The sequence below is a fragment of the Takifugu rubripes genome, chromosome 3, assembly GCF_901000725.2.
Source record: "Takifugu rubripes chromosome 3, fTakRub1.2, whole genome shotgun sequence".
NCBI classification, from domain to species: domain Eukaryota; kingdom Metazoa; phylum Chordata; class Actinopteri; order Tetraodontiformes; family Tetraodontidae; genus Takifugu; species Takifugu rubripes.
The window spans coordinates 2,454,389-2,478,003 of NC_042287.1; the positions used below are offsets into that span (position 1 = coordinate 2,454,389).

The following is a 23,615-nucleotide window of genomic DNA, read 5'->3' on the forward strand; positions in this document are numbered from 1 at the left end:
TTAATCCTCCGGTGCTTCACTTTATGTGATGCGATGACCGGACCAAGATGGCGGCCGTATTTCTCTCGTCTCAGCGGCGGTTTCCACTGAGCAACTTTCACAGGAATGAGTGATTGAACCCTTCGGCCCAACACGGTACCCAGTTCTTTTCAAAGATCCATAGTAAGGACTACTGATGGGATGCATTGACACATTACCCAAACTATATTGACACTGAGTTGGTCGCTGAATAGTGACCTCTACAGTAGTTCGAAAATCATTTCAGGTAAACAAAATTAAAATATAATGGAAAGCGTGCATGCTGCACACCTGCAAAAGATCGGCCTGTGAAATAATATTTCATCTTTATTAATTGATAGTCTTTTAATTTAAATGCGATCTCATCATCGTATAATTTCATTTTCTCATTAAAAATTGAGCTCTAAGTTGTTTATGAGAAAAGTTTGAAATTTGCTTAAAACCTTGTTTGTGTAAATGATAAAATGAATTGGTATGTAAAATTATTGCAAAATTGTCTATAATAAAATTCAGAGTTGTTTCAAATGTTTAACTAATTTGTGGATTTGTAATAACTCATGTGTTTAATCATGCGTAATAACAGAGAAAATTGTATTAATTCATACATGTTTATTTAGGGCAAGCAGAAATCCTACACACAGCAACCGCAAACACAGTTTCATCTCCATTCAATAGATCCACAACGAGACGTCAACACAGTTTGTTTCCTTAAGAACGCGGCACAGCTAAACCACATTTTTACAATTTCAGACAATTATACATTTCAGAAACACTTTTACAAACGCCGAGACCAAATTACAAGTGACGAAACACTTTTTCAAGCGGCCGAAACAAATGTACAAGTAACTTTTTCCACTGGAAAGGGAACTGTCGAAAAGAACTGGAAGTGATAAAAATGTTTTGCGCCTCTCGGCCACCGTAGTTAAAGGAAAAAGGGAACGCATCACCAATGTGACTGCGACCGTTTTGCGGCGTGTCGACGTACCAAATTAACCGTTTTCTAAGCTCGAGCTTAAGGTTAGTTGCACACATTGTAGTTTGACAACTTCTTTTTGCGTATTACGGTCTAACACCACCCACTACGACTAGGCAGATTATTATCTTTTTGCAGTTGTCAAACCAGAATATGTGCTTGTGATTTTCTTGACAAACCGAAGCTGTCGCCTCCCGTCTGATGGCTCATTGCACTTAATGTAAAGGTTATTTTGCACCCTCCCGTGCAGCAATGACGAGTATACGTAGTTCCTCAATTTGGAGCGCCAAGCTGCAGGAAGTCCACAAGTCGTCACCCAACCAGCAGAGGGCGCTGCATCGTTCTGTTACATAGAGCACAAACACCTTCCCTCAAAGCTTCCAGCTCTTGGAGAGGCGCCCATAGGCACCATATTAACCTGGATCTCAAGCGTATCCATGAAAACATTCAGGGTCTGCTCACACTAGCATGTGAGGGAAGATAATGGCAGCAAGAATCATGAGCACAGAGTGACAAACTCTGGACTGAGGCCTTATTCTGTGCTGTTTTTTTTTAAATTTCTTTGGTTTTTGTGTGTTTTGTTGTAGATGGACAGTGGACAGCTGTCAAGGGCCGAAGCATTGGCACTCTCTGGTCACAGGCACGCGTGTCATGTGATGCTGTACTCAACCACCAACACTCAGCTGTTTGGGAAAATTCCCATCAGATACATAATCCTCGTGAGGAATTTAACTACGCTTATATTAATTTGTGAATCATGCAAGACGTGAAACTGTTTTGAAGGTGCCTGCATGCACGTAGTGTGGATTTTAGCTGGATCAGAGGGGATCTAACACTGTCTCTCCCCACAGATGCAGATGCGCTTTGACGGTCTTCTGGGTTTCCCGGGTGGGTGAGTCTTTCCTCGCCTTAGCTTGGTTTCATCTGTTCAAACACGTGGCCGTAGCCTCAAGTTACCACCCATCAGACCTGTGATTGGGTAAAATCACAATGGTGCAGAAGAACGAGCGAAAGAGCAAAATGGAAAAATGAAATTGCTCCTAAAACTCCTGAATTTATTATCAAAAGGTGAACTTTGTTTTAGGAACAGTGGTAAAAAATTGAGAAATTTAAAAGCTGCAAAGTTGGAGAATAATGTTGATGCACGACTCCTCACTCCTTTTCTTTTTACAAGCAGTGGCAAAGAATCCGAATGTCACGTTGTACTAATGTGTTTATTTCAGTACAATCAAAAAAGAACAAAAAAATGCTAGAGCACAGTGAGCTAGATGTGAAACTCTTCTCCAACTCCAGAACTGCTAGCTACAGGCTGCTCGGGGAGGATGGTGACCATCACGTTGTTTTATAACCCACACTCTGAAAACAACTCATCTGTTATTTACCACTAATTTACCACTTTAGACCAAAGAAAATCTATTGCAAAATGTAGCATCTATTTATTTGCAGTAGTTCTGCACTATTTTTTTAATCTCCTTTTACATCTGCTCTTGAACTTTGACCCCACCACATTAGGCTCGTTGACCCATCGAGGGAGACGCTGGAGGATGGGCTGAGCAGAGAGTTACTGGAGGAGCTGGGTGTAAGGCTGCCGGTCTCAATAGAAGATCATGTCAGTTCCTGCTATGGTCCTCCTCTCCGCCCCATCTCCTCCTCTTCCTCCTCCTCCTCCTCTTCCTTCTACTCCCCCCCTCCTCTTATCACACACTTCTATGTGAAGAAGATCGAGGAGGAGCAGGTCAAAGAGGTGGAGCGAGCAGCAGCCTCTACTGCCGCAGACCACGGATTGGAGGTAACACCAGTCGGTCCATTCCACTGCCAATGAGTGCCTCTATCAGTCTGGTTGCCCCTACCTGTCTTCTCCAGGTTCTCGGGATGGTCAGAGTCCCGCTCTACACCTTAAAACGAGGTGGAGGCCTCCCGTTATTCCTGTCACACACATTTATCGGCAACGCTCGCTCCCAGCTGGTCAGCACCATACTCCGCCTTCAAATGATGGCCCGCGAGGAGTTGCACAAAGCCCTCACACTCTCGGTGCAAACACACCGGCAGACAGCTGAAGGCCTCCAAGCAGCCCTAACCCTCACTACGCTTTGACACGCGCGTGCCCGTATCAACCAGTACGTCATCTCCCTCCAGCAGCAACAGTTCACGCCGACATTCTGGTGAAATAGATTCCAAAGTCTCGATTAATAATTGCCAGTGTTGCATCGAGTCATTTGTCAAAACCGCTTTCCTTCATTTTTTGACTGTTCTTGTTCTTTTCTTGACATTCACATAATAAAGAAGTCGTGTAAGGAACAGCTGATGGTTGTCTCATTGCAATATTGCAGCATATTAATAAAGATGGAGCATTTTGTTTTCTTCCAAGCATGCATGTGTTCACCATCACCGTGATCCAGGGTATAGCTGTGGCCAGAAACAGATTTGAGCTGTAAGGTGGAAGCTAAAACTGTCTGAATTAAATGATGGCAGGTATCTACGGACTGCAATTAAACATAATCTTTAATTTTATTATTTTTTTAAGCTTTAGTCCTTTTGCAGTCATAGGGAGGGTGCTGGAGCCTGTCCCAGGCAGGCAGATTGGTGCCTTGCTCAACAGTGTTCTGGCACATCGCCTACTGCCTTCCACGATTCCCCAGGGTTTGAACCAAGAACCTTCTCAGCCCCGCCCCCTTCAGACTCACAAGCTTGGGATTGGTTCATTCAAAGCAATGAACCAATTATAAGAAACTGTCAACATTTATATAGACTTCACTTTGATGATTTGATGATTTTAGTCGGTTACATTATAGGTGACATGAAGGTGAGAAAAGTTCCAACAGGATTTCTCTTGGTCTTATTTTTTTTTTACCTCACAAACCCCCAAATATTTAAGGGTGTAGCTTTTAAATCTGCTTTGTAAATGTGTTGTGGTGCATCATTCCAGGTAGATTTGATCACTTATTCCTTGATAGTGATGCTGCATTTCAGAGATAAATGATGTTGCTAAAACATGAAGCCGACAGGCGCTCGATTAATGCTGGTATAAGCGTACCCTCGGTGCATGTCACGTGCACGCAGCAGATATTCAGAACTTTAATCCCGCACAATATGGCAGGAAACACAACGCCGCCTGCTGATGGTGAATATTGTTTGTCTTAATGGTTGAATAAACATGATATGTTGAGTTTATGTTGAACTTGGTGATCATAACCCACATTTGCATAAATTAGTGTCACAAGTCCAAATCAGCTCATTTGCAATGAATCGGGCTCTTTTCTAGTCCACTATCTCTTGCATTTCACAGGCTGTTAGCAGCCACAGCAGTGATGTGAGGACCATTCAACCAAGACTGTTAAAATTATGGCAGGTTTCTCAATCTGAGTTTTGTTTTTAGCTCAAACCACATCCGCCACTACTGACAGGAAGCCTAGCAGACTATTCTCTGAAGCAGAAGCATCTCCCACAATGTGCCAGTGTGTTTAAACCTAGCATTGTTTTGTCGTTTGCGCTTCCAACTGCAGGAAGAATGCATGTGTGAATACGTGCGACGATGATGTTGTCAGGCAGCGATGCCGTGAGGACAAATGACAAGGTCGTCAAGGGGAAAAGGCATTTGAAAGGGGGGGGATGACCGAAGCATGTGAGACAAAGAGATGGAGGGTTTTTGGTGCAGTGAGGGATGCTGAGGGAAGAACACGGTGTATTCATAGCAGCAGTGGTATTTATAGCTGCCCAGAGGAGAGGGGAGAGTGGGGGCGTGGCTTGAGCTGTGGCTTTCACACTGCAAGGCAGAGAGGGAGGAAATGGGAGGCGAGAGGCAGATCTGATGTGAGGCAGAGAGAGGAGAGGCTTTTTTTGGCAGCAAGGGGAGAAAGAAAGGGAGAGAGGGTTGTTTTTGAATGTTTGTGTGTGTCTGAGATATTAGAGAGGCGAGAGGACTGAGGGAGGAGGATACTGAGCTGAGAGCAATCTGTCACATTTAAACACACTTTCTCTCTCCCTCTCTCTCTTTGCCCCTCACTCTCGTGAGTGAGTGAGTGAGTGAGTGTGTGTGCGTGCGTGTGTGCGTGCGTGCGTGTGTGTGTGTGCGTGTGTGTGTGGCAGAGAGGCAGAAAAGAGGAGTAGAGCTGATGAACAAACAGAAGGGACAGACCACAGAGTGAGGTATGTAAGGCTGTCATAATACTCATCCTTGCTTGGACATCCTTTACTCGTCCGGGTGTTCTGACGTCCGCATGCTGCTTCATGTCTGCAAAGTGTGTTTAGATGTAATTAAATGTTTTAAAAGGGCACCATTCACTCAGGGTTCCCTAAGTATACAAATGAATGTAAGCTTCTGTCAGGGACATCAATTATGTAATATGCACACACCATTTTCGCTCTCTGTGTGTTTGTGTGTGTGTGCATGCGTATGTTTGTGATTGTAGTGAGGTTTATGTGGCCATTATCTGAAGCCGTGAGCAAACGGGGTGATTTACAGCCATTGTGGATTAGCATATTAGTAATTATAAGGAGACACACACACACATTTGTTTATTTATTTATTTACTTATAAGGCAGTAGTGTGAGGAATAGACATCTCAAGGCAATTTATGTGACATATATATTTATTGACAGATAAGTGTGTCAAGACCTGCCTAATGCCAAATTATCTATTTGCTATTGGACCTTGTTTAATCTGAAACCCCCTTCAGATAAATCTTATTTTTGCAACCTTTTAATAATTTAGTCGGTAAAAAGGTATAGTTCTTCAGTCACTGGTGCCTTAAATCGTGGGTCTGCTGTGTGCAGTTTACCAGTGCCAGATTTAAACCAGTGAACCCAGTGTGTCTTTGGTGGTGAGAAAAGCAAGTTGAAAGTTGGAGCTGAAAGTTTGGCTTTGGGTTTTTCAGGTTGGGGACAATTAGAGCCTTTATTATCCTTCCTGCTCCAAACTTCACCTCATCTTTCAGCCATCGTTTCTCCACGCTGCTGATTATTTTCATGGCCTCCCTCTGTTACTACAGTTCACAGCACAAAACAGAGACATATGAGCACGAGGGCACCTGACCATGAACAAACCGGAGTAGTCAGAACAATGGCAGCACCTCTCCTGTAGGTGAAGGGCTTCAGCTGAGGCCTTTTCAGCGTAAATATACTGAAACTGATCCCATTAGTCTTTCTGGGTTTCTATGGTTCTAGCCAGCTTCCCTCACATCTCTACTCATTCTTTTAAAATGTAAAGTCACTGTACGAACTGCTGTTTTTGAGTACTTGTATTTTAGTGGCAAAAAAGACCATCATTCATTTTCGGTACTTTATCAATCAAGCTGCACTGATCCAAAGCCACAAATCAAGAAACAGTTCCTCTCATAACAATGTAGCTGTTTAGTGCACTTTTGTCTCCATATTACAACCGTAAGTTTGCGCCGTGCATTAGGCAAAGATGTTCGTCGTTAGCATGATTTCAATCGATTATAGAAATCCTTTTCCAGATTTCACATAACAACTCATTTTCACAGTAGTTTTTTCAGCTTTTACTCCACTAATTTTAGTCATTTAGTGTGAGACCATGTCTAACATCTATTCATTAATTTAGATTGTTAGAAGGCATCATATTTTCAAAAACCTGTCACATTAGGAAGAGGCATCCTCCCTCAAACACTGTTTTGGACATATATTTTTGTCGTTGTGCTGCCACATCAGGAGGCTTCTTATATCTAAAGTTCAAAGGGATAAGGAGAGATTCCCCTCATGGGAGAACAGCAGCTGTGAGGACGACACAAGGCAAAATGAGATGGGTCATCTCGCTACGGTAGACATGATATGAGCCAACTGACTTTCACTGGCAACGACGGCAGCGAGACTCTGCGTTTTGCAAATAGATTACCGTAGCTGCAATTTCAGCGTGCCGTAATAAGGACATTGCATGTGTTCAGCCGGCACCCCCCACCCATCAAAGATCATTTACATTCTCTTTGTTCTGAGCAGATTAAGGTCACACGCTGGTGAAGGCCTCCAGAGGCTCCCAGGTCTAGGGGCCCTTCCAGCCTCATTTAGAGAAATTTGGCTCGCCGTGCTTCTCCATTTGTTCTCTACTTCTGTACGAAAGCTACATTCTAGGTCATTTAATAGGAATAGGAAATGAGAGGTTTCAAGAGCTAAGCTGCATAATGTGGGTGTGTATAGCCAGGACTGCCTGCTGGAGCCTGGACAACTGACAGGGATCCACCAACAGCTCCACGAACACCAGGACATACGTTCAGCATAAAACATGTATGAGAAAGAGCCCATCCATCCATCCATCCATCCATCCATCCATCCATCCATACATCCATCCATCCATCCGCCCATCCATCCATCTGCCCATCCACCCATCCATCCGTCCACCCATCCATCCATCCGTCCTCCCATCCATCCACCATCCACCCATCCATCCATCCATCCATCCATCCATCCATCCATCCATCCATCCATCCATCCATCCATCCATCCATCCATCACACAAGCCCTAACCCTAGAAAAACATTATAATGCTTTCTAGCCTGTTTCTTATGTGATTATGACTGAATTTATGTTTTCGATTAAAGGTTTCACTAATTAAATTGGACACGCTAAATATAAATACATACTCGGGATATTTGTGCCAAAGGCCTAAAGTCAAAACAGCCCAAACAATGGTTCAGCTCTGAAAACAGTGAACTGTAGGATAACTTGACTTGAGTGTGCTTCAGCAACACAGAGCCTTCATTGTCATAATGTGGTTTAAAATATGTCCTATAGCCTTGCGGAGCATTAGCTTTACAACGGTACACACTTCTGGCTACACCAACACAATCTATGAGTCCATACATCAATGCACAATATGTAAACATAGAGTCCAGATGAATGAGACCGACAAGGACGACCTTTAATTTGCAGTTTAATTTCAAAGTATGCAAAGGTTCACAAAAAGTCTGACCTTAGAATGGAATCAGCAGATGTTGAAAATAAAATCCATTCATCTTTGTGCCACATTTTGTCATTCTTTGACTGGTCAGTGGTCTGGATGTGGCAGTAGTTGTGTCTCAGTCCCCCACTGCTTGTGTGACAAGGTGGGCTTGTGCTGGGATTAATTATTTGTATTTTTGAAATTCATCTTTCATGGCTCCCGGCAGAGATCTGCCACATAGGGAGTTTAAGCACATTTTTCTCACAGGTTGGAAGTGGGATTCAAGCTAACTGCATTCACACCTCTCTGAAGACACCCCTGGACAGCTAGTATCGCTTCTGAGTCTTAGCTCATGCAACCAGTGGAGAAGCTCTAGCACATGTGTCAAACTCAGTCCTCAAGGGCCACGATCCTGCCGGGTTTTCTGTCCTACCAGGCTGAAAATGCATTCAGTGGGATAGAAAATCCGGCAGGATCGTGGCCCTCAAGGACTGAGTTTGACATGCCTTCGTCTAGAGTCTAGATCTACGCAGGTGTTTTTCACTTAAGCTGAAATCAGTCAGGGCGTAATGTGTATTTATGTGGAGTAACAAAGCTGTGTTTGAACAAGCTACCTGTGTAAGGAACAAACAGCTAGAAGAAGCTTCCAGATGACACTAATATTTGAGTGGTGCCAATTTTGGTGCAGTTTGTGCATTTGAAATTGTTTATTTTCATTCCTCATGCGCAGATATGTAGCAGCTTGTCAGTTGTGACAACCTCTACCACATTCTTGATACGGTTAATGTTGCAACCGCAGATCACATCTCAATGGTTTCCATCCAGTTCGAAGCTCCGTCAAATGCAATAGAACCGATTTCTGAAATCCACTTTTCAGACTTCTTCAATGTGTGTAAATACGCTAGAGGAGCGAAGCCACGCACGTATTGTGAAGCTGTGTTGAAAATAAGAAATTTGCTAAATGGGACCGTTATGTTCATGAATGTCTCTGACCTCTAGTTTCAAGGTTTCCAGCTCATTATTACTCTTGTTCATCAACTCTTCTCTCCATCCCCCACTCTTCCTTTTCCTCTGAATTTCCCTCACTCTGTTTCTTTTATTGCCAATTCTTTACTCTGCACCTCCCACCCATCTCTGCTCCCCCTCTTATTAAATTGTTCCTATCGTGTGGTTGTGGTGGCCTCATTTGCCTCTGACTTTCGTTTCCTTCTCATCACACTGATTAGTCTCCTTCCTTAGATCTTGTTGTCCCCTTTTCATCTGTTTCCACGTCTCCCCCCTATTTTGATTTCTATCTACAGCCGAGAGCTGTTCGCCTATGGATCAGCAGTCGTGTCAGACGCCCAGGGGACACCACTGACATCCCTGTCGACCACAGCTGATCGTCACCGATCGGCTCAGGCCAAGAGATCGGCAGCGAAGGCTCCAAGTTGGAGAATCTGAACACTAGTGTGGACACTGTGCTTAGAAGACTGTAAGACTGTGGGAAGACAAGTGGGTCTCAGCGAGGTCAAAAATGATGACATCACACGGAAAGCTGAGGAAGGAGAAAGGGAGCCTGGCTGAGTATGAATCACAGATGAAAGGTAAGAAGCACCTGATGGGTGCATGAGCATATCATGTCCTATGTGAGCACCTGATCCCTCTGCTGCAGTTGTGTTTCCTGCGTCTGTGGTGGCCTGCAGACGTACATGACAACAAGCACCACTGTCGATCATGCATGGATGTGTGTGATTGTGCAGTAATCCAGCCAGAGCGCAAACCAACCAATCAGCAGTCTCCAAAATAAAAGACTCCAGACACAGCGGCATTAACTGTCATCTGTCATTGGGCTTTATAAAAAAAAATTGCATTGTCATCATCTTGAAATGCTTGAAGAGCGACTAAACTAAAATGCCGTCACTAAAACTTGGGGTTGCTTGCAAAATGTGAAAATGTGGGTGGGAAAAAAATGTCAGTGATTTTATATTTGGTTTAGGTAAATTAATAATCTTTTTTTTTTTTAAAGGCTTTTATGAAAAAACAAGAGTTCACCTAAGTGTGGGACTGTCCCCAGATGATGCAAACTGTCATCCTGACATGTTGTCTTGTGTGCGTGTGTTTATGCGGTGTTTGCCTTGACTCTCTACTGTACTACAAGCGTGTATTTATAGCCAGTATTAGTGATGCTGTCTCCCAACATCCCATCAGCCCCGGGCTATGTGCTCACACAGACACAGATAAAGCGCAAAGAGAGAGCGTGGGAGCTGGGTGGGGTTTTAGTCCCAACCACATGGATCATTCTATGTAGACTTACTTGAAATAGAGCTGGTATGTATATCTGTGGGGTTGATAAAGAATGCTTAGTGGAGCCACAAAGCCCACTGAAGCCCCAACCAGAGAACAGCTTAGATTACCTGTTAATGAAGTGTATAAGTAGCTCCACACTTGCTAATATGACAATTTGGGCTTGTAAGCAGGCTCAGGTGTGATGATGGCGCCTTTTCCATGATTCACGCTACGTCGGGGGAGGATTTTCTTTCATTTGTACCCTGATTAATTGCGATCAAACCACACGAGATCTTATCATATAGTTTTAAAATACTTGGGTAGAATATTTGATCTGCAGCATCCATCTGCCAGGGGGCCATAAACAGTCCCGGATGCTTTTGGCGGCTTCCAAGTCATTAACTATGCATTAGGTTTAACGGCTGCGATCACACGTATAAAAGTGTGTTTCTCCCTCCGTCTGCATCTCTTTGCGTGTGCCAGACCTTCGGGCCCAATTGACTGACCAGATAAAGATTTTGGACTCTCAAGTGGAGGTGAAACAGCAGCAGCTGTCGGACCTCTCTGAGTTTCTGCGGCGCCGAGGCGACATTGAAGCAGAGTACGCGCGAACTCTCGACAAACTCACAGAGAGGTTCACCCACAAGACCAAGAAGTATGTACACACACATCCTCCTCCTCCTCTCATTTGGCCACAGCGCATTCTTAATCTGTGTTTCTCTTCAGGAAGGAGCAGTGGGGTCAGTCTGTGTGTCAGGTCTGGTCCGTTTTGCTGACTCAAACCCGTCTTGAGAGCCGCGAGCACGCAGCCCTGGGGGACACCTGCTGCAACACTCTCACCCAACGTTTGGTCCATGTCTCAGAGGACACACACCGCTTACACAAACGGGTGAGGAAAGAACCCAGGAGGGGTGCAACACGAGTCCTGTTTCAAGCTTTAAAGACACCGACAAGTTGCTGAAATTCATGTAATGCTCGTGTACGGATGCATTCATGTTAAATTATCAGGGACTTTGTTGTTATCCCTAATTTACATAGTTAGAATGTCTTTAACAGTAGACAAAAACACTTACGCAGAACTTCTAGCTTCATCTGACACTTGCCTAACAAAGAATGCCAAGCTATGAGATAATTCAAGTAGACAGTTGTTCCACTTTCATGTGAATTACAGAGCAAAGAAGTTGGGATTCAGATGCAGGACGAGCTGCTAAAAGTCACCACCGAGCTGCAGACGGTGAGATGCCTCTTAATAATAATAATGGCAAAGGATTTACTGCAATTGCTGCAAACAATGCTGAAGTGGATTTTCTGTTACTTTCCATGCGTGCCGATGAAGGCTTTGAAGACATATAACCAGTACCACACGGACTGTCTCATAGCTGAAGGCAAGCTGAAGGAAGCTGAGCGGTTGGAAGAGAGGCACACTGGGAAATCAGCTGAATTGGGCCTCAGCCAATCGGTGGGCCAGAGGCGGAGCTCTGTCAAAAAGATGGAGAGATTAATGGAGAAGGTGAACAAGAGACAGCGAGCGTTAGAATAGACCACAGGAAGTCTTCAAGTGGTTTCCTGTTATTTCACTGTGTTTCATCACATTTCTGACTAATCTTTGCCTTCACGCCGGTGAGTGAAAGCAGCTGCAGTACTTACTCAAACATCACCCGAGTCCTTCCTTTATCTGGTCGTTTAAACTTTACTGTCAGAGTTTTGGAGGGAAAAGTTAAAGACAAGTATTGGCCTTTACCTTCAGTACTTTTCCTGCTTATGGGTGTAGTCCAGTGGTGTCAGGACTTTCAGGATCAGTGCAGGAATCTCAGTGCAATAGCTTTGCTTTTCCATTTTAAAACCCCTTTGAGGTGTTTTCAGTTTGTCCTTCATGTGTATTAAGTGTAAACTGAAGAGAAACCTGCAGCACAACGTGTGGCAAAAGGGAAAGTGTCCAAAAACCTTGAAGCTGTGCTTTAAAAGTGTACAGTTTATTAGATAGATTAGATTATTGGATATCAGAACTTGTACTTAAGTAGCATTTGAGCGGACAACCTTAACTTAACGTATTCAAGTCATTTTTACACTGTTATGACATTTATGACAACATTGTCTTTCTGGCCTCATGTTTATTATATTGTTAATATTTAGCGAGTGTCCTTAGTGACCTGTCTGTTGTTTGGGTTTGTGGTTGCACAGCGGCATGGAAGGGTGCAGGAGACGCAGCTCAAGTGCACCAAGGCCCGGAATGACTACCTACTGAACATGGCTGCAGCCAATGCAGCCATGAACAAGTACTACCTGCAGGATGTCAGCACTCTCATAGACGTATGAAGCGCACCCTGTCGTCTTTGTCGCAGTCACTTCTGTATTCAACGGCTTCTCTCGGTTTTTTAAATACAAAATAAATGTGATAGAATATTAAATCAGTGTCTGTTGCCCCCCGCTGGTAGTGTTGCGACCTGGGTTTCCATCTCTCTGTGGAGAGAGTGATGAAGTGCTACCTGACCAGTAGATGGCGCATCCAGAAGACGGAGGAGACGGGTCTGCGGCAGCTGGAGTCGGCCGTGACATCTCTGGACCAGGGCGGAGACAGAGATGCATTACTGCAGCAACATGACACGGCCTTCTGTCTCCCCTTCAGATTTAACTACCACCCTCACGAGGGAGACCAGGTACCTGCTCACGGCTCTTTCAATTTTGACCTTTCAGTAGACGCTAGCACTTGCTGAAATGTTATTTTAGTTATTCACAGCAACAGGTTAGACTTAGATTTGCAAGATTTTTTTTATCTAGTTGTTTGCAGTGGTAAGAATGAGCGAATTTTTTTTGTCAAAGATGGCTCATGACCTGAGACGTGAGTTTTTATATGGCACTTTTTGTTGTTTTGTCCTTTAGCGTTCAACAAATTAAAGGTCTGGAGGTCAAAATGAGACAGATCCACACAGTACAATCAGGGATTCCTAAGAATCTTGTTTGTTTATTGATTAATACTTATACCATGCATCATGATGGGGACACTAACTACTTATTATTTTGTTAATATAACAGTTCCTCATGTTACATGTTTGGTCCAGGTGTGTGAGGTGAGCGCAGAGAGCCAGGTCAGGTATGAGCTGGAGACCAGGTTCCAGCAACTCCAGTCTCGACTCGCTGCCGTTACCTTGGAAACAGAGGAGGTGAGACAAATATTCTCACTTTCTGTTTTTCTTGTCCATCTGCTCCAATTCAGACCTCAAATCCGATCACAGTTACACCAGGAAAACACGAGACTGGACGTGTTTTTAAAAATCAACACCTCCTCCTCTTGCCAGGTCAGCAAAACCCTGAAGGCCACACTTACTGCCCTCCTGGACAATGTGTGCGACAGCGATTGCAACCCCTCCCCCGATGTGCCCAGCAGCCTATCGCACGAGCCTCTTGGAGGAAGTACTGCCCCCAAACTTATCCTAGCCAAGCGTCGAGCCAATCAGCAGGAGACAGAAACCTACTATTTCACAGTGAGTAATGACGCTACCAGCGGTGGCCTTCGTTGATTAGTCTCACTTCCTTTTGAGAGAAGAGGTGATGAAACTGTAATATAACAATACAACACGTTTCATTTCCTCAGAAAGTGAAGGAGTTTCTCACCAGCAGTTCTCTCTCCTTCAAACTTCAAGCCAAACACGACCTTCTACAAGAGGCCATACAGAAAGGTATCCCTAAGAGATGGGTAACCTTCTAAATTTACAATCACCTGGGTGGCCGGCACAGCCAACAAAGATAATATTCTTTCCTTTTCCTTCCCGCTCTTCCAGCCGAGGCTGTCAACAGCGACCCATCTAGGTAAGAGCTGCATTTATCGAAGTTCACCTGAGAGGCAGAGTGACATGGAGAGCGCAGAGAGGACAGGAACAATAGAGTTTCACTAAATTTCAGCACCAAAAATGCAAATATACGCATCATTCCTACGACCTTTCTGCAAGAGGGGGAGAAGACTGACTGATGACAGCGACTGAAAGACATTGTGTAAAATGATACTAAAGGTTATTCATTATTTCCCAGAATTCAATGCGCTCGGTCAGTGCACGTTCGGAAGTCAAGACCTGTTTCCCAATTCTGCCACACACTCTTCACCACAGATATAATTGCCTACATAAAGGTAACGCTCGCACACGCACAGATGTGACCAAACCATCCTTTCTAATCCGGCCTTCTCTTCCCCTCTGCTTTCACTCGCTTGTTTTGCTTCTTCGCAATGCTGCTCAGTCTCCCGAAGGAAATCTTTTAGAATAGCTGAAAGCAGAAACATTTGGTTTCGGGGTTTATGAAGCACATGCAGACTCTCAGAGCCAACACCCCCCCGTCCCTCCCCGCTGCCTTCACATGTATCATCATGCTTATTCCTCGCTGGCCTCGCTGGCTTTTCTTCCTTTTTATCTCCTCTTCTTTTGTGAAAGGGATTCAAATGCAGTGGCCTCCTCTCTCCACTCCTCTGTCTCTTCCTGCTGTTGAGAAATCTTCATTTTTCCTCTTTTCCTAAACTCTCTACCTGTCCTTTGTGTCCTCTCTGCTGTGATTCTTATGGAGCAGAAGAAGAAGGAGAATGTCCCGGACGCAGGTATAACACCTCTTTTGAGACTGATATTTTTTCCCTGCATGGTGGTAAATAGGCTGCTTTCGCACCGGTCCAAGGTGATAGCTACCATATAGTCGACTTGAAAGCACAGTATTTAGAAGCTATGGGAAGGGTTTTTCAGTGGAATCCACCAGAAATTATCTTGATACACTATTCTTTTCAAGAAGAACATGAAAATAAAGTTTAACGGGGCACCAGAACATCCTTTCATTTTGTAAATTTAAAGGCAATCCAGGTGGGCTATGGGCTTTGCTCTCTCATGCTCTTATGCCTCCTTATGATGGTATTGGATTCTGCTCTCTGAAGGATGTACTCTAATGTTCAATCCATTACACAGCAGAAAAAAACCACTCTGAAACCATTGCGCGTAGGAACATAAACACTGTAACATGCACCAGGGTGATCAATCAGTCAGTCAATCAATCTTTATTTATATAGCGTCTCTTACAATCAAAATTGTTTCTAGGCGCTTTCCAGAATCCCAGAGCCTGACCCCCCAACAAGCAACAGTGGCAAGGAAAACTCCCCTTTAACAGGAAGAAACCTTGAGCAGGACCAGGCTCATATAGGGGGGCCCTCCTGCTGATGGCCGGCTGGGTAGAGAGAGAGGAGAAGGGGGAGGACAGGTAGAGGAGAGGAGAGGAGAGGAGAGGAGAGGAGAGGAGAGGAGAGGAGAGGAGAGGAGAGGAGAGGAGAGGAGAGGAGAGGAGAGGAGAGGAGAGGAGAGGAGAGGAGAGGAGAGGAGAGGAAAGGAGACCATGACCCAGTGGGGTGACAGAGGCCTGTCAGGTGATCATGTTTCTGGACCCCGGCAGATTCGGCCTATAGCAGCATAACTAAGTATGATAATTTGTCTGTCTATGATAGTAACTGCGACTACAGAATAAGTGACAATAAGCTTTTTCAAAGAGGTAGGTTTGAAGTCTAATCTTAAAAGTAGAGATGGAGTCAGCCTCCCGTACCTGGACAGGGAGCTGGTTCCATAGCAGGGGGGCCTGGTAGCTAAATGCTCAGCCCCCCATTCTACTCCTAGAGACTCTGGGGACCACAAGTAGACCAGCATTCTGACAGCGGAGCGGTCTATTGGGCTGGTAAGGTGTCACTAGCTCCTCCAGGTAGGATGGAGCTAGGCCTCTAAGGACCTTGTAGGTGAAAAGAAGGGTTTTAAAAATTATTCTAAATTTAACGGGCAGCCAATGAAGCGACGCCAGTACAGGAGTTATGTGATCTCTTTTGTCAATACCTGTCAGAACTCTGGCTGCAGCATTTTGGATCAACTGGAGGCTTCTTAAAGAGTTGTTTGGACACCCTGATAATAAAGAGTTACAATAGTCCAGCCTGGAAGTAACAAAAGCATGGACTAACTTTTCAGCATCAGTAGCTTCCTGATCTTTGTGATGTTCCTCAGGTGAAAAAAGGCACTTCTAGAGACAATTTTAATATGTGAGTTAAAGGACAGATTTGGGTCAAAAGTTACTCCACGATTCCTCACAGAGAGACTAGATGCTAAGGAGATACCATCTAGAGTGATCATGTGATCTAATCTATCCCTGAGAGGTTCAGGACCAAACACCAACTTTAGAGATAAAAGGAAGGTTGGATATAGGTCTATAGTTTGCTAATACATCAGGATCCAGTGATGGTTTTCTAAGCAACGGCTTAATCACTGCCACCTTATAGGACCGGGGTACATAACCTGTCACTAAAGAACCATTGATCTGGTCCAGGATAGAACTGCCTATCAATGGTAAAACATCCTTCAACAGGTGTGTTGGGATGGGATCTAAAAGACACGTGGTGGACTTGGATTTCTGAATTAGGGAAGACACCTCAGAAAAATATATAGGGCTGAAGGAGTTGATCAGACCTCCCAACCTGGCCTATGTCCTTAGAGTCAGCTGAGGAGAAGCCCAAAGACAGTCCAGCGAGGCGGGGTTTATTTTTCTATTGCTATTAAAACTTTCTCAAAACTCATGTTTTTCTGCTCTCTTGTGATTCCCTGTACCATCTCTAGTCTACTGATTCACTATGAAGGCAAATCTGTCGGAATCTGATTGTATGCTGTGCAAACTGCAACACAGCTCTGGCAGTTTGCATGGATCATCCATTCTGACACTTTCAACATACTGTAGCTGGTTATTGTTATATAGAAGTGCTGATATGACTTCCTGAATTAATGTATAGCCTAATAAATTTGAGGGGAAAGTGATAATATTAAAGTAGGTATATACATTTTGATGTTATACTTGTTACACTTGTTTTTCCTCCGTTATAGCCCAAACTTCATTTGTTGACCTCTTTGTTGACCATCTTCTCCAGAGTTCTGGGCAGCAGATTCCAGTGGTGGTTGAAAGCTGCATCCGCTTCATAAACCTTCACGGTGGGAGAGTTTTTCTTCTTTTCTAAGTGCCACCATGTAAAAGCACGTTAATCAATGTTTGCGCCATCTGTGTGTTTTAGGCCTTCACCATGAAGGGATATTTAGAGTTCCTGGGTCACAGAGAGTCATCAACCTGCTGAGAGATGTATTTGAGAGTGGTAAATGATATTATATTATGATTTTATACTATTATATTTGAAATCTTTCATGTAAGGCTTTACATGCATTACTCCCCTGATCCTTTCCATCCTCTGTACAGAATTAATGGATTTGAAAAGACAAATTACTGGTGTGATTTAAAAAATCTGAGCAAATCTTCACAGGTGTAGAAATTTACTAGCCAACGTTTAAAGAATCAAATTTAGAATCAAGTCAAATTTAAGTGGTTTTCCCAAAATCGAGGGTCTTTCAAAGTGCATATTTGTCATAAAAATTTCGGGGACCCGGGATATTGTTTGCGGCAGATAAACTAAAGATGGAAATAAATGTGTGCCGCTACATGAATAGATACATCTCACATGTGCACATGTATGTGTGTGCGTGTGTGCGTGTGTGTGTGTAGGAGAAGATCCTCTGTCAGACAGTGAGTGTGACCTGGACTCTGTGGCTGGAGTGTTGAAACTCTACTTCAGGGGCCTTGAGCCTCCTCTCTTTCCCTACGACAGCTATTCACAGCTGCTGGATTGTGTCCGTAAGAACCCTCCACATAACATCTTTACACCTGCTTCTATTTACGGATCATGCAGGTCTTTATCTGCTTTGTTCTCTGTGATGTGTCAGGCCTCTTATTCCTGTGATGCTTTAGCTGAGTGGTGTCATAGATGACGTAAAGGGCTTTATTGTGAATGATGTGAATGCTGAAAAACTTCTGACAGGCTTTTGTTGTCGACAGAATCATGTGCCAGCCCGTCTTTCTAGTTCCCTGAATAAATTAGGAGTGTTAAGCCACTTAGCTGCTCATATTTTGGTGCCCTGATATAGAGCTTTAAGTAACAGGTAGCAGTTGACATCATGTTATCAAATGTTACCGAACATCTTGAAGATTAAAAATAAGGAACAAGTTTTTATTCAGGGTTCAAATGTTTGAGAATGTTCACTTCTTTGTTAATTATTGCTATTGTTCATGCTAATATGCTGCCGTATCGCCTTTAAAAGTTAAATCGCTTGACTTCACATGTTTGTCAACTACTTATATTTACCATAATAAACTGTAATTACAGGGAAATTTGATAAGACATTAAAGTCATATCAGGGCAGAAGCCCTCTGCATTGTTCAGTAGTAGCAACAGTTACAGCACTTCGCACTCTTAGCTTGTTTTTGTGGATGTTTCAGTAAATAGTTGATGTGTTTCTATTGACTTCAGGTTCCTTTAGTAACATTTAGATACCTGATAAATGTCCCATTTAGTGTAGAAATGTATTTCTAAGTTGTGTCATTTACTCATAACCCCGCTGAGTTGAAAAAATTCTTGTCTTTGTTTCATGATAATTTTTCTTTTCATCTTTAATGATCAGAGATTGAGGGGGAGATGGACAAAGCCGCCCACATCAAAGCGATTGTTTCCAACTTCCCAAGGCCCCTCCTCATCGTCCTACGCTACCTTTTTGCTTTTCTTAATCAGTAAGACGGCATCTACACAGCACCACTGTGGGCTATTCTACCTCCTCACTGGCTGATGAGTGTGTGTTCTGCTAGCGTGTCTCAGTACAGCGACGAAAACATGATGCAGCCCTACAACTTGGCCGTCTGCTTCGGGCCGAGCCTGCTGAGGGGGATGGATGCTGATGATGCTGTTACTCAGCAGCCACAGGTCAACGACCTTGTCAAAACCATGATCCTCCAGCATGACCTGATCTTCCCCAGCCAAGCTGAACTACCGGGCCCTGTCTATGAAAAGCACATGACTTTGGAACAAGAGTACTGGTGAGGAGGAACTTTCAATTCTGCATTATAGGGTTTAACTACCGGTATGTTCATCGTCCATCTCCCAAAAATGAGCAAACAAAGTTAGTACCAAGTAACATTCCATCACAACTGAACTTCATGCCCAGGTCTCTTCTACTCTATGACCACAGTTTTGTGTAAAACCTTTTAATCTAATTAAGCGGATTTCCTCTAATTGAGCTCCAGTCAGCCACGAGTGTGATTTAATAAACAGTGTCACTGACCATGAATAAGAAAAGGTTTAACATTTTGAGTTGCTATTGTGTCAGAGGGGACTTTGGGAATCACTTCCAGCAAATATTCCTCCATTCGTTGCAGTGAACCAATAACAGAAGAGGGGGATGGGGAGCCCGAGCATCTGCCCAGTGAGGATGGTCAGTACAACACACACACACACGGAAACACACACACCTGGGTCTGTACGTGGATATTCATAGATTCATAGATATTCATAGAATACATAGTATAATATGCATCAGAATTACATGCCTAAGCCCAACCTTCACAATAACCTAAACCCAAGTCTGAGTTTAACCTTAAAACCATTTCCTGACACTCAAACAGTCCTTCGAAGCTGTGAGGACCAGCTTCATCTTCATTTTGCTAGTAGGATGCATATTTAGTACGCGCATGATAGAATTCCCCTTTCACCCATAAGGTTTCTCATACATAAGGCGGTCGTGATCCTTTTACTGTAATTCTGGACTGTCTCATGATTGTAGACGCCATTTACGGTTTCCAAATGTTTGCAGAGATAGAGGCCGTGGCTCTCTTTGACTACGTGGCGAGGTCTCCAGCAGAGCTGTCGTTCAAAGTGGGAGAGGTTGTCGTCCTTCACAGCAAGGCCTCTAGTGACTGGTGGAGAGGGGAAGTGGGAGGGGTCAAAGGTCTCATCCCTCACAAATACATCAGCGTGTTGGAGGGGTGAGTGACGATTCCCCATTCACGATAATTCGGCATCATTTCCAGCCAGCTGTTTTTATATAAAACATTGGATTTCTTGGATATAATGGCTGATAAAAACTAACCATTTGTGCCCCATTGTCTGAAGGGAAGAATTAAATATTTGAATCTGTTCTTCATTTAGGTCAGAGCGACCAAAACGAGAGGAAGGAGGAGGCAGTACGGGAAACTTGGCCGCGGTTGATCAGCAGGCTGAGGGCACAACCAGGTAGGAGCAGCACACCTGCGTGGGTGCAGACATGAGTGAATGCGGAGCGGATGTAGATGTTGTTACTGTGCAGTAGGTCACAAAGGTCGTGCAAATGTTTTTTTTTTGTCAGGATGCGGGTTAACAGTGACAGCGCTTCATTACCTGGGAGACAGAGAGGAAGTGATGGGAGCCCCAGTCAAAAACCACCAACTTCCCCCGCCACGCGCCACCTGCCAGTGTAAGGACAACGCATGCTGTCTGCATATATCACTGGAAAGAAAACTAGAGCTACTACTTGACATGTTGGCTCCTGGGAACATGTGTCTCTCCACATGAACAGGAGAACTCAGCTCCTTTCAGAAACACCAGTGATATATTTAATCTCTAATTCATATTTGGATGATCTTGGTCTTGTAGGACTCAAGAGCGAAGACACACTTTGGACACTGTGAGACAGGGTGGATTAAAACCTACAGAGAAACCTCCGGTTGTGCCCGGGGAGAGAGTCGCAGTTGACAAGGTCAGCGTCCTGAATCAACAACGGTTGCTTTGGGATAGAAAAGCTACTTAATGCTGAGGAAGGACTAAACTGGAAATTTTATATCAATTCATTTTTATTTTTTTTTGCTGTTACGTTCAGTTTCAGTCTAAAACAAATAGTCCTGGTGTAAAGATTCTATAGATGATCTTGAATAGAGAAAGGATCTCTTTGACTCCAAAGGTTGTTTTATTGATCGCCACTCACAAATCACACAACTAATAAAAGGAGAGGGGAGGAGAGGAGAGGAGAGGAGAGGAGAGGAGAGGAGAGGAGAGGAGAGGAGAGGAGAGGAGAGGAGAGGAGAGGAGAGGAGAGGAGAGGAGAGGAGAGGAGAGGAGAGGAGAGAAGGGGGGGTAGGAGAGGAGAGGAGAGGAGAGGAGAGGAGAGGAGAGGAGAGGAGAGGAGAGGAGAGGAGGGGAGGGGAGGGGAGAGGGGAGGGGAGGAGGGAGAGGAGAGGAGAGGAGAGGAGAGGAGAGGAGAGGAGAGGAGAGGAGAGGAGAGGAGAGGAGAAGGGGAGGAGAGGAGAGGAGAGGAGAGGAGAGGAGAGGAGAGGAGAGGAGAGGAGAGGAGAGGAGAGGAGAGGAGAGGAGAGAAGGGGGGTAGGGGAGGAGAGGAGAGGAGAGGAGAGGAGAGGAGAGGAGAGGAGAGGAGAGGAGAGGAGAGGAGAGGAGGGGAGGGGAGAGGAGAGGAGAGGAGAGGAGAGGAGAGGAGAGGAGAGGAGAGGAGAGGGGAGGGGTGGTGGTGGGGGGGTTCCTGTTGTCCAGGTCCACAGATGACCTGCGATCACACAAGTTGCCAGAAACACTAATGTCTCCAACAGAGACATATGTTGGCCTGGACCCTAACAGAAGGATAGAAGTGGTCCGATCTGTCTTTCAATGTATTAGCACAGTTCAGAAATAGCATAAACGCTAGCTTCAATAATAATCCCATCAGGCCCAATGTTGCAGATGACAATAGAATGGCCACTCACAGTGTTTGTGTGTGTGTGTGTGTGTGTTTGAGTGTGTTGCTATGAGCAAGGACTTGACCCTGCCTCTCTCCCACAGGAGATGATCAGCCGTCAGATGAACTCTGTGTTCAAGGAGCTCCTGTCCCGTCAGTCTCCCGGGCAGCAGCCCACTTTTGCCACCCCCGCACCTTCTGCCCCATCTTCATCCGCCTCCTCTTCCTCACTCCCTCCAGTGGGCCCTGCTGCCAAAAAAGTAGGGTTTGGCCTGAAAGGACGCACCCTGTTCAGAGCAGTGGACTAAGCCAGAGGGCAGGATGACAAAAAAAATAATGGAATTATTATTTTCTATGATTATTCTACTGCAGATAATATATTTGGTGAAGATCCTGATTTATTTTTGTCGCACCTTACATCTCTGCCGATCTATCGTGCCACTCGTCTCAGTGCCGTGTTGCTGTGTGTCCAGTGTGTCTGGGTTTGGTCTTAAGTTTGGGTAATCGTCGGAAAATCAGGGATGTAGCATCATCAGCCTCATGTCATACTGATGTTTTCATTGGTTGCCACGGGCATAATAGAGTCATTATATTGGTCTTTTTTCTTCTTTTTTTTTAAAGACAACTGTTCTGGGGTCTGGGTGCCTCTTTGATTCTTCATTTTAATTCTACTAAAACAAACGAACCACATGCTTTGAACCCTCCATGGTAATATTGGTGATCTAGGACAGGGTTTAGAGACTGCAGCATTGAAGATTGAGTTTGTAATCAATAATCTGTATAAAAACTATAAACTGACCAAATCGGATTTTTCAGATGATATGGACCCTCTTGGTTTCATTAAAAGGGCCTTTTGACCCTTATCAAAAGACTTTACCTGCACTAATATCACTTGAATCTATTAGCTTTGCCCAGGCTAAGCTAAAGTTATCATTGGATATCTGCTCGCTATCGTTGTAGCATCTAAGGATTCGACCAAATAAAAGGATTGTGGTACTTTTAAATGAGGTAGATATAAAAGTTTATGGTCATTGTGGATTTTAACCATTTCTTCATCTAAAAAGTGCAGTTTTTCAGATTAATGTGTGATTCCCATTTGGACTTCAGTGAAGATTGCTGGATTCCTTCTGTTGAATTAGCCCACCTCCAATACGTGCACACAAGCACACGCCGAGATGGAACAGACATCCCCCCTCATATGTGATCAGTGCCTGACCTCCAGGCCAGACCTCAGGGCTTCTGCTGAGTTATAGAATAACTCACACTTCAGTTTGGAAGGAATGAATCAGTTTCTTTCTCAGGGTTTGGTTGATTTGCTGAAAGCCCCCCTTTCCTTCAGATCCAAACAGCCCCCATGTCAGAGAGGAGTCACTCATGTCCTCTGAAACAAGCTGTGAACCAAGTGGACACTTTTTAGCAGCTGTGGGGAAAACTCTTTCTCCCTTCTGGAAACCTGTATTTATATTTAGCATCCATGAGTCTGTTTTTGTTGGTTTGTTTGTGGAGTGATGTCAGCAGGTACTTTGACTCCATAAGCACTGGAAACATGTTTAGATGTGGAATTTCTCCATTTGTTTCCTCTTTTGGTATCTGTATTTATAACAGAAAGCCCAAATATTCCCACATTGATTTTCGCTATATCTTGATGATCTAAAATATGTTTTGGTTGTGTCACTGAATGTGTCGTGTCCAGTTGTACATGTAGTGGAAAAATGAATACAATAAAGATGACAGTGATGAATACGCCATTTTCTGTTTTTCTGAGATAAAACCGGGATGAGTGGAAACCAGTTAATTCCTATATTGTTGGAATTCCCATTTTTATGCAGTGAAAAAGCTTCTCGTCACTGTGTCGTGGAGGATATAGATCGTAGCTTTGTTAATTGAAACTAGCCAATGT

The 23,615-nt window shown here is 44.2% G+C and overlaps 2 protein-coding genes across 7 annotated transcripts; both read left to right on the forward strand.

Moving 5' to 3' along the window:
- The first annotated feature begins 116 nt into the window (after positions 1-116).
- Positions 117-3,292, forward strand: LOC101075218 (U8 snoRNA-decapping enzyme). 4 transcript variants are annotated; one of them, XM_029834255.1, is made up of 5 exons: positions 117-135; positions 1,579-1,710; positions 1,843-1,883; positions 2,504-2,780; positions 2,855-3,292. In XM_029834255.1, exons 2-5 carry the CDS (start codon positions 1,579-1,581, stop codon positions 3,083-3,085), a joined length of 681 nt encoding a protein of 226 aa, XP_029690115.1. In that variant the 5' UTR covers positions 117-135; the 3' UTR covers positions 3,086-3,292. The 4 variants fall into 4 exon arrangements, with proteins under 4 accessions (XP_029690115.1, XP_003962944.1, XP_029690114.1 ...); XM_003962895.3 differs by lacking the exon at positions 117-135 and adding an exon at positions 903-1,035; XM_029834254.1 differs by lacking the exon at positions 117-135 and adding an exon at positions 1,104-1,461.
- A 1,502-nt stretch (positions 3,293-4,794) lies between these two features.
- arhgap4b (Rho GTPase activating protein 4b) lies at positions 4,795-23,461 on the forward strand. 3 transcript variants are annotated; one of them, XM_029833661.1, is made up of 24 exons: positions 4,795-5,137; positions 9,110-9,469; positions 10,635-10,806; positions 10,878-11,040; positions 11,323-11,385; positions 11,488-11,661; positions 12,333-12,461; positions 12,587-12,808; positions 13,211-13,312; positions 13,448-13,633; positions 13,744-13,828; positions 13,931-13,958; positions 14,178-14,274; positions 17,071-17,131; positions 17,212-17,289; positions 17,694-17,822; positions 18,647-18,752; positions 18,828-19,055; positions 19,395-19,450; positions 19,829-20,000; positions 20,164-20,247; positions 20,360-20,467; positions 20,647-20,749; positions 21,820-23,461. In XM_029833661.1, exons 2-24 carry the CDS (start codon positions 9,400-9,402, stop codon positions 22,021-22,023), a joined length of 2,820 nt encoding a protein of 939 aa, XP_029689521.1. In that variant the 5' UTR covers positions 4,795-5,137; positions 9,110-9,399; the 3' UTR covers positions 22,024-23,461. The 3 variants fall into 3 exon arrangements, with proteins under 3 accessions (XP_029689521.1, XP_003962945.2, XP_029689522.1); XM_003962896.3 differs by having other exon boundaries at positions 9,185-9,469; XM_029833662.1 differs by lacking the exon at positions 14,178-14,274 and adding an exon at positions 14,706-14,733 and having other exon boundaries at positions 9,185-9,469.
- The last annotated feature ends 154 nt before the right edge of the window (positions 23,462-23,615 follow it).

Coding starts and splice junctions, on each gene's coding strand:
- LOC101075218 (XM_029834255.1), top strand. CDS start 1,579: ATGGACAGTGGACAGCTGTCAAGGGCCGAAGCATTGGCACTCTCTGGT. Junction 1,711..1,842: donor CCATCAGATACATAATCCTC/GTGAGGAATTTA, acceptor CTCTCCCCACAG/ATGCAGATGCGCTTTGACGG. Junction 2,781..2,854: donor CCGCAGACCACGGATTGGAG/GTAACACCAGTC, acceptor TGTCTTCTCCAG/GTTCTCGGGATGGTCAGAGT.
- arhgap4b (XM_029833661.1), top strand. CDS start 9,400: ATGATGACATCACACGGAAAGCTGAGGAAGGAGAAAGGGAGCCTGGCT. Junction 13,959..14,177: donor GTCAACAGCGACCCATCTAG/GTAAGAGCTGCA, acceptor ATTATTTCCCAG/AATTCAATGCGCTCGGTCAG. Junction 20,001..20,163: donor TACATCAGCGTGTTGGAGGG/GTGAGTGACGAT, acceptor TTCTTCATTTAG/GTCAGAGCGACCAAAACGAG.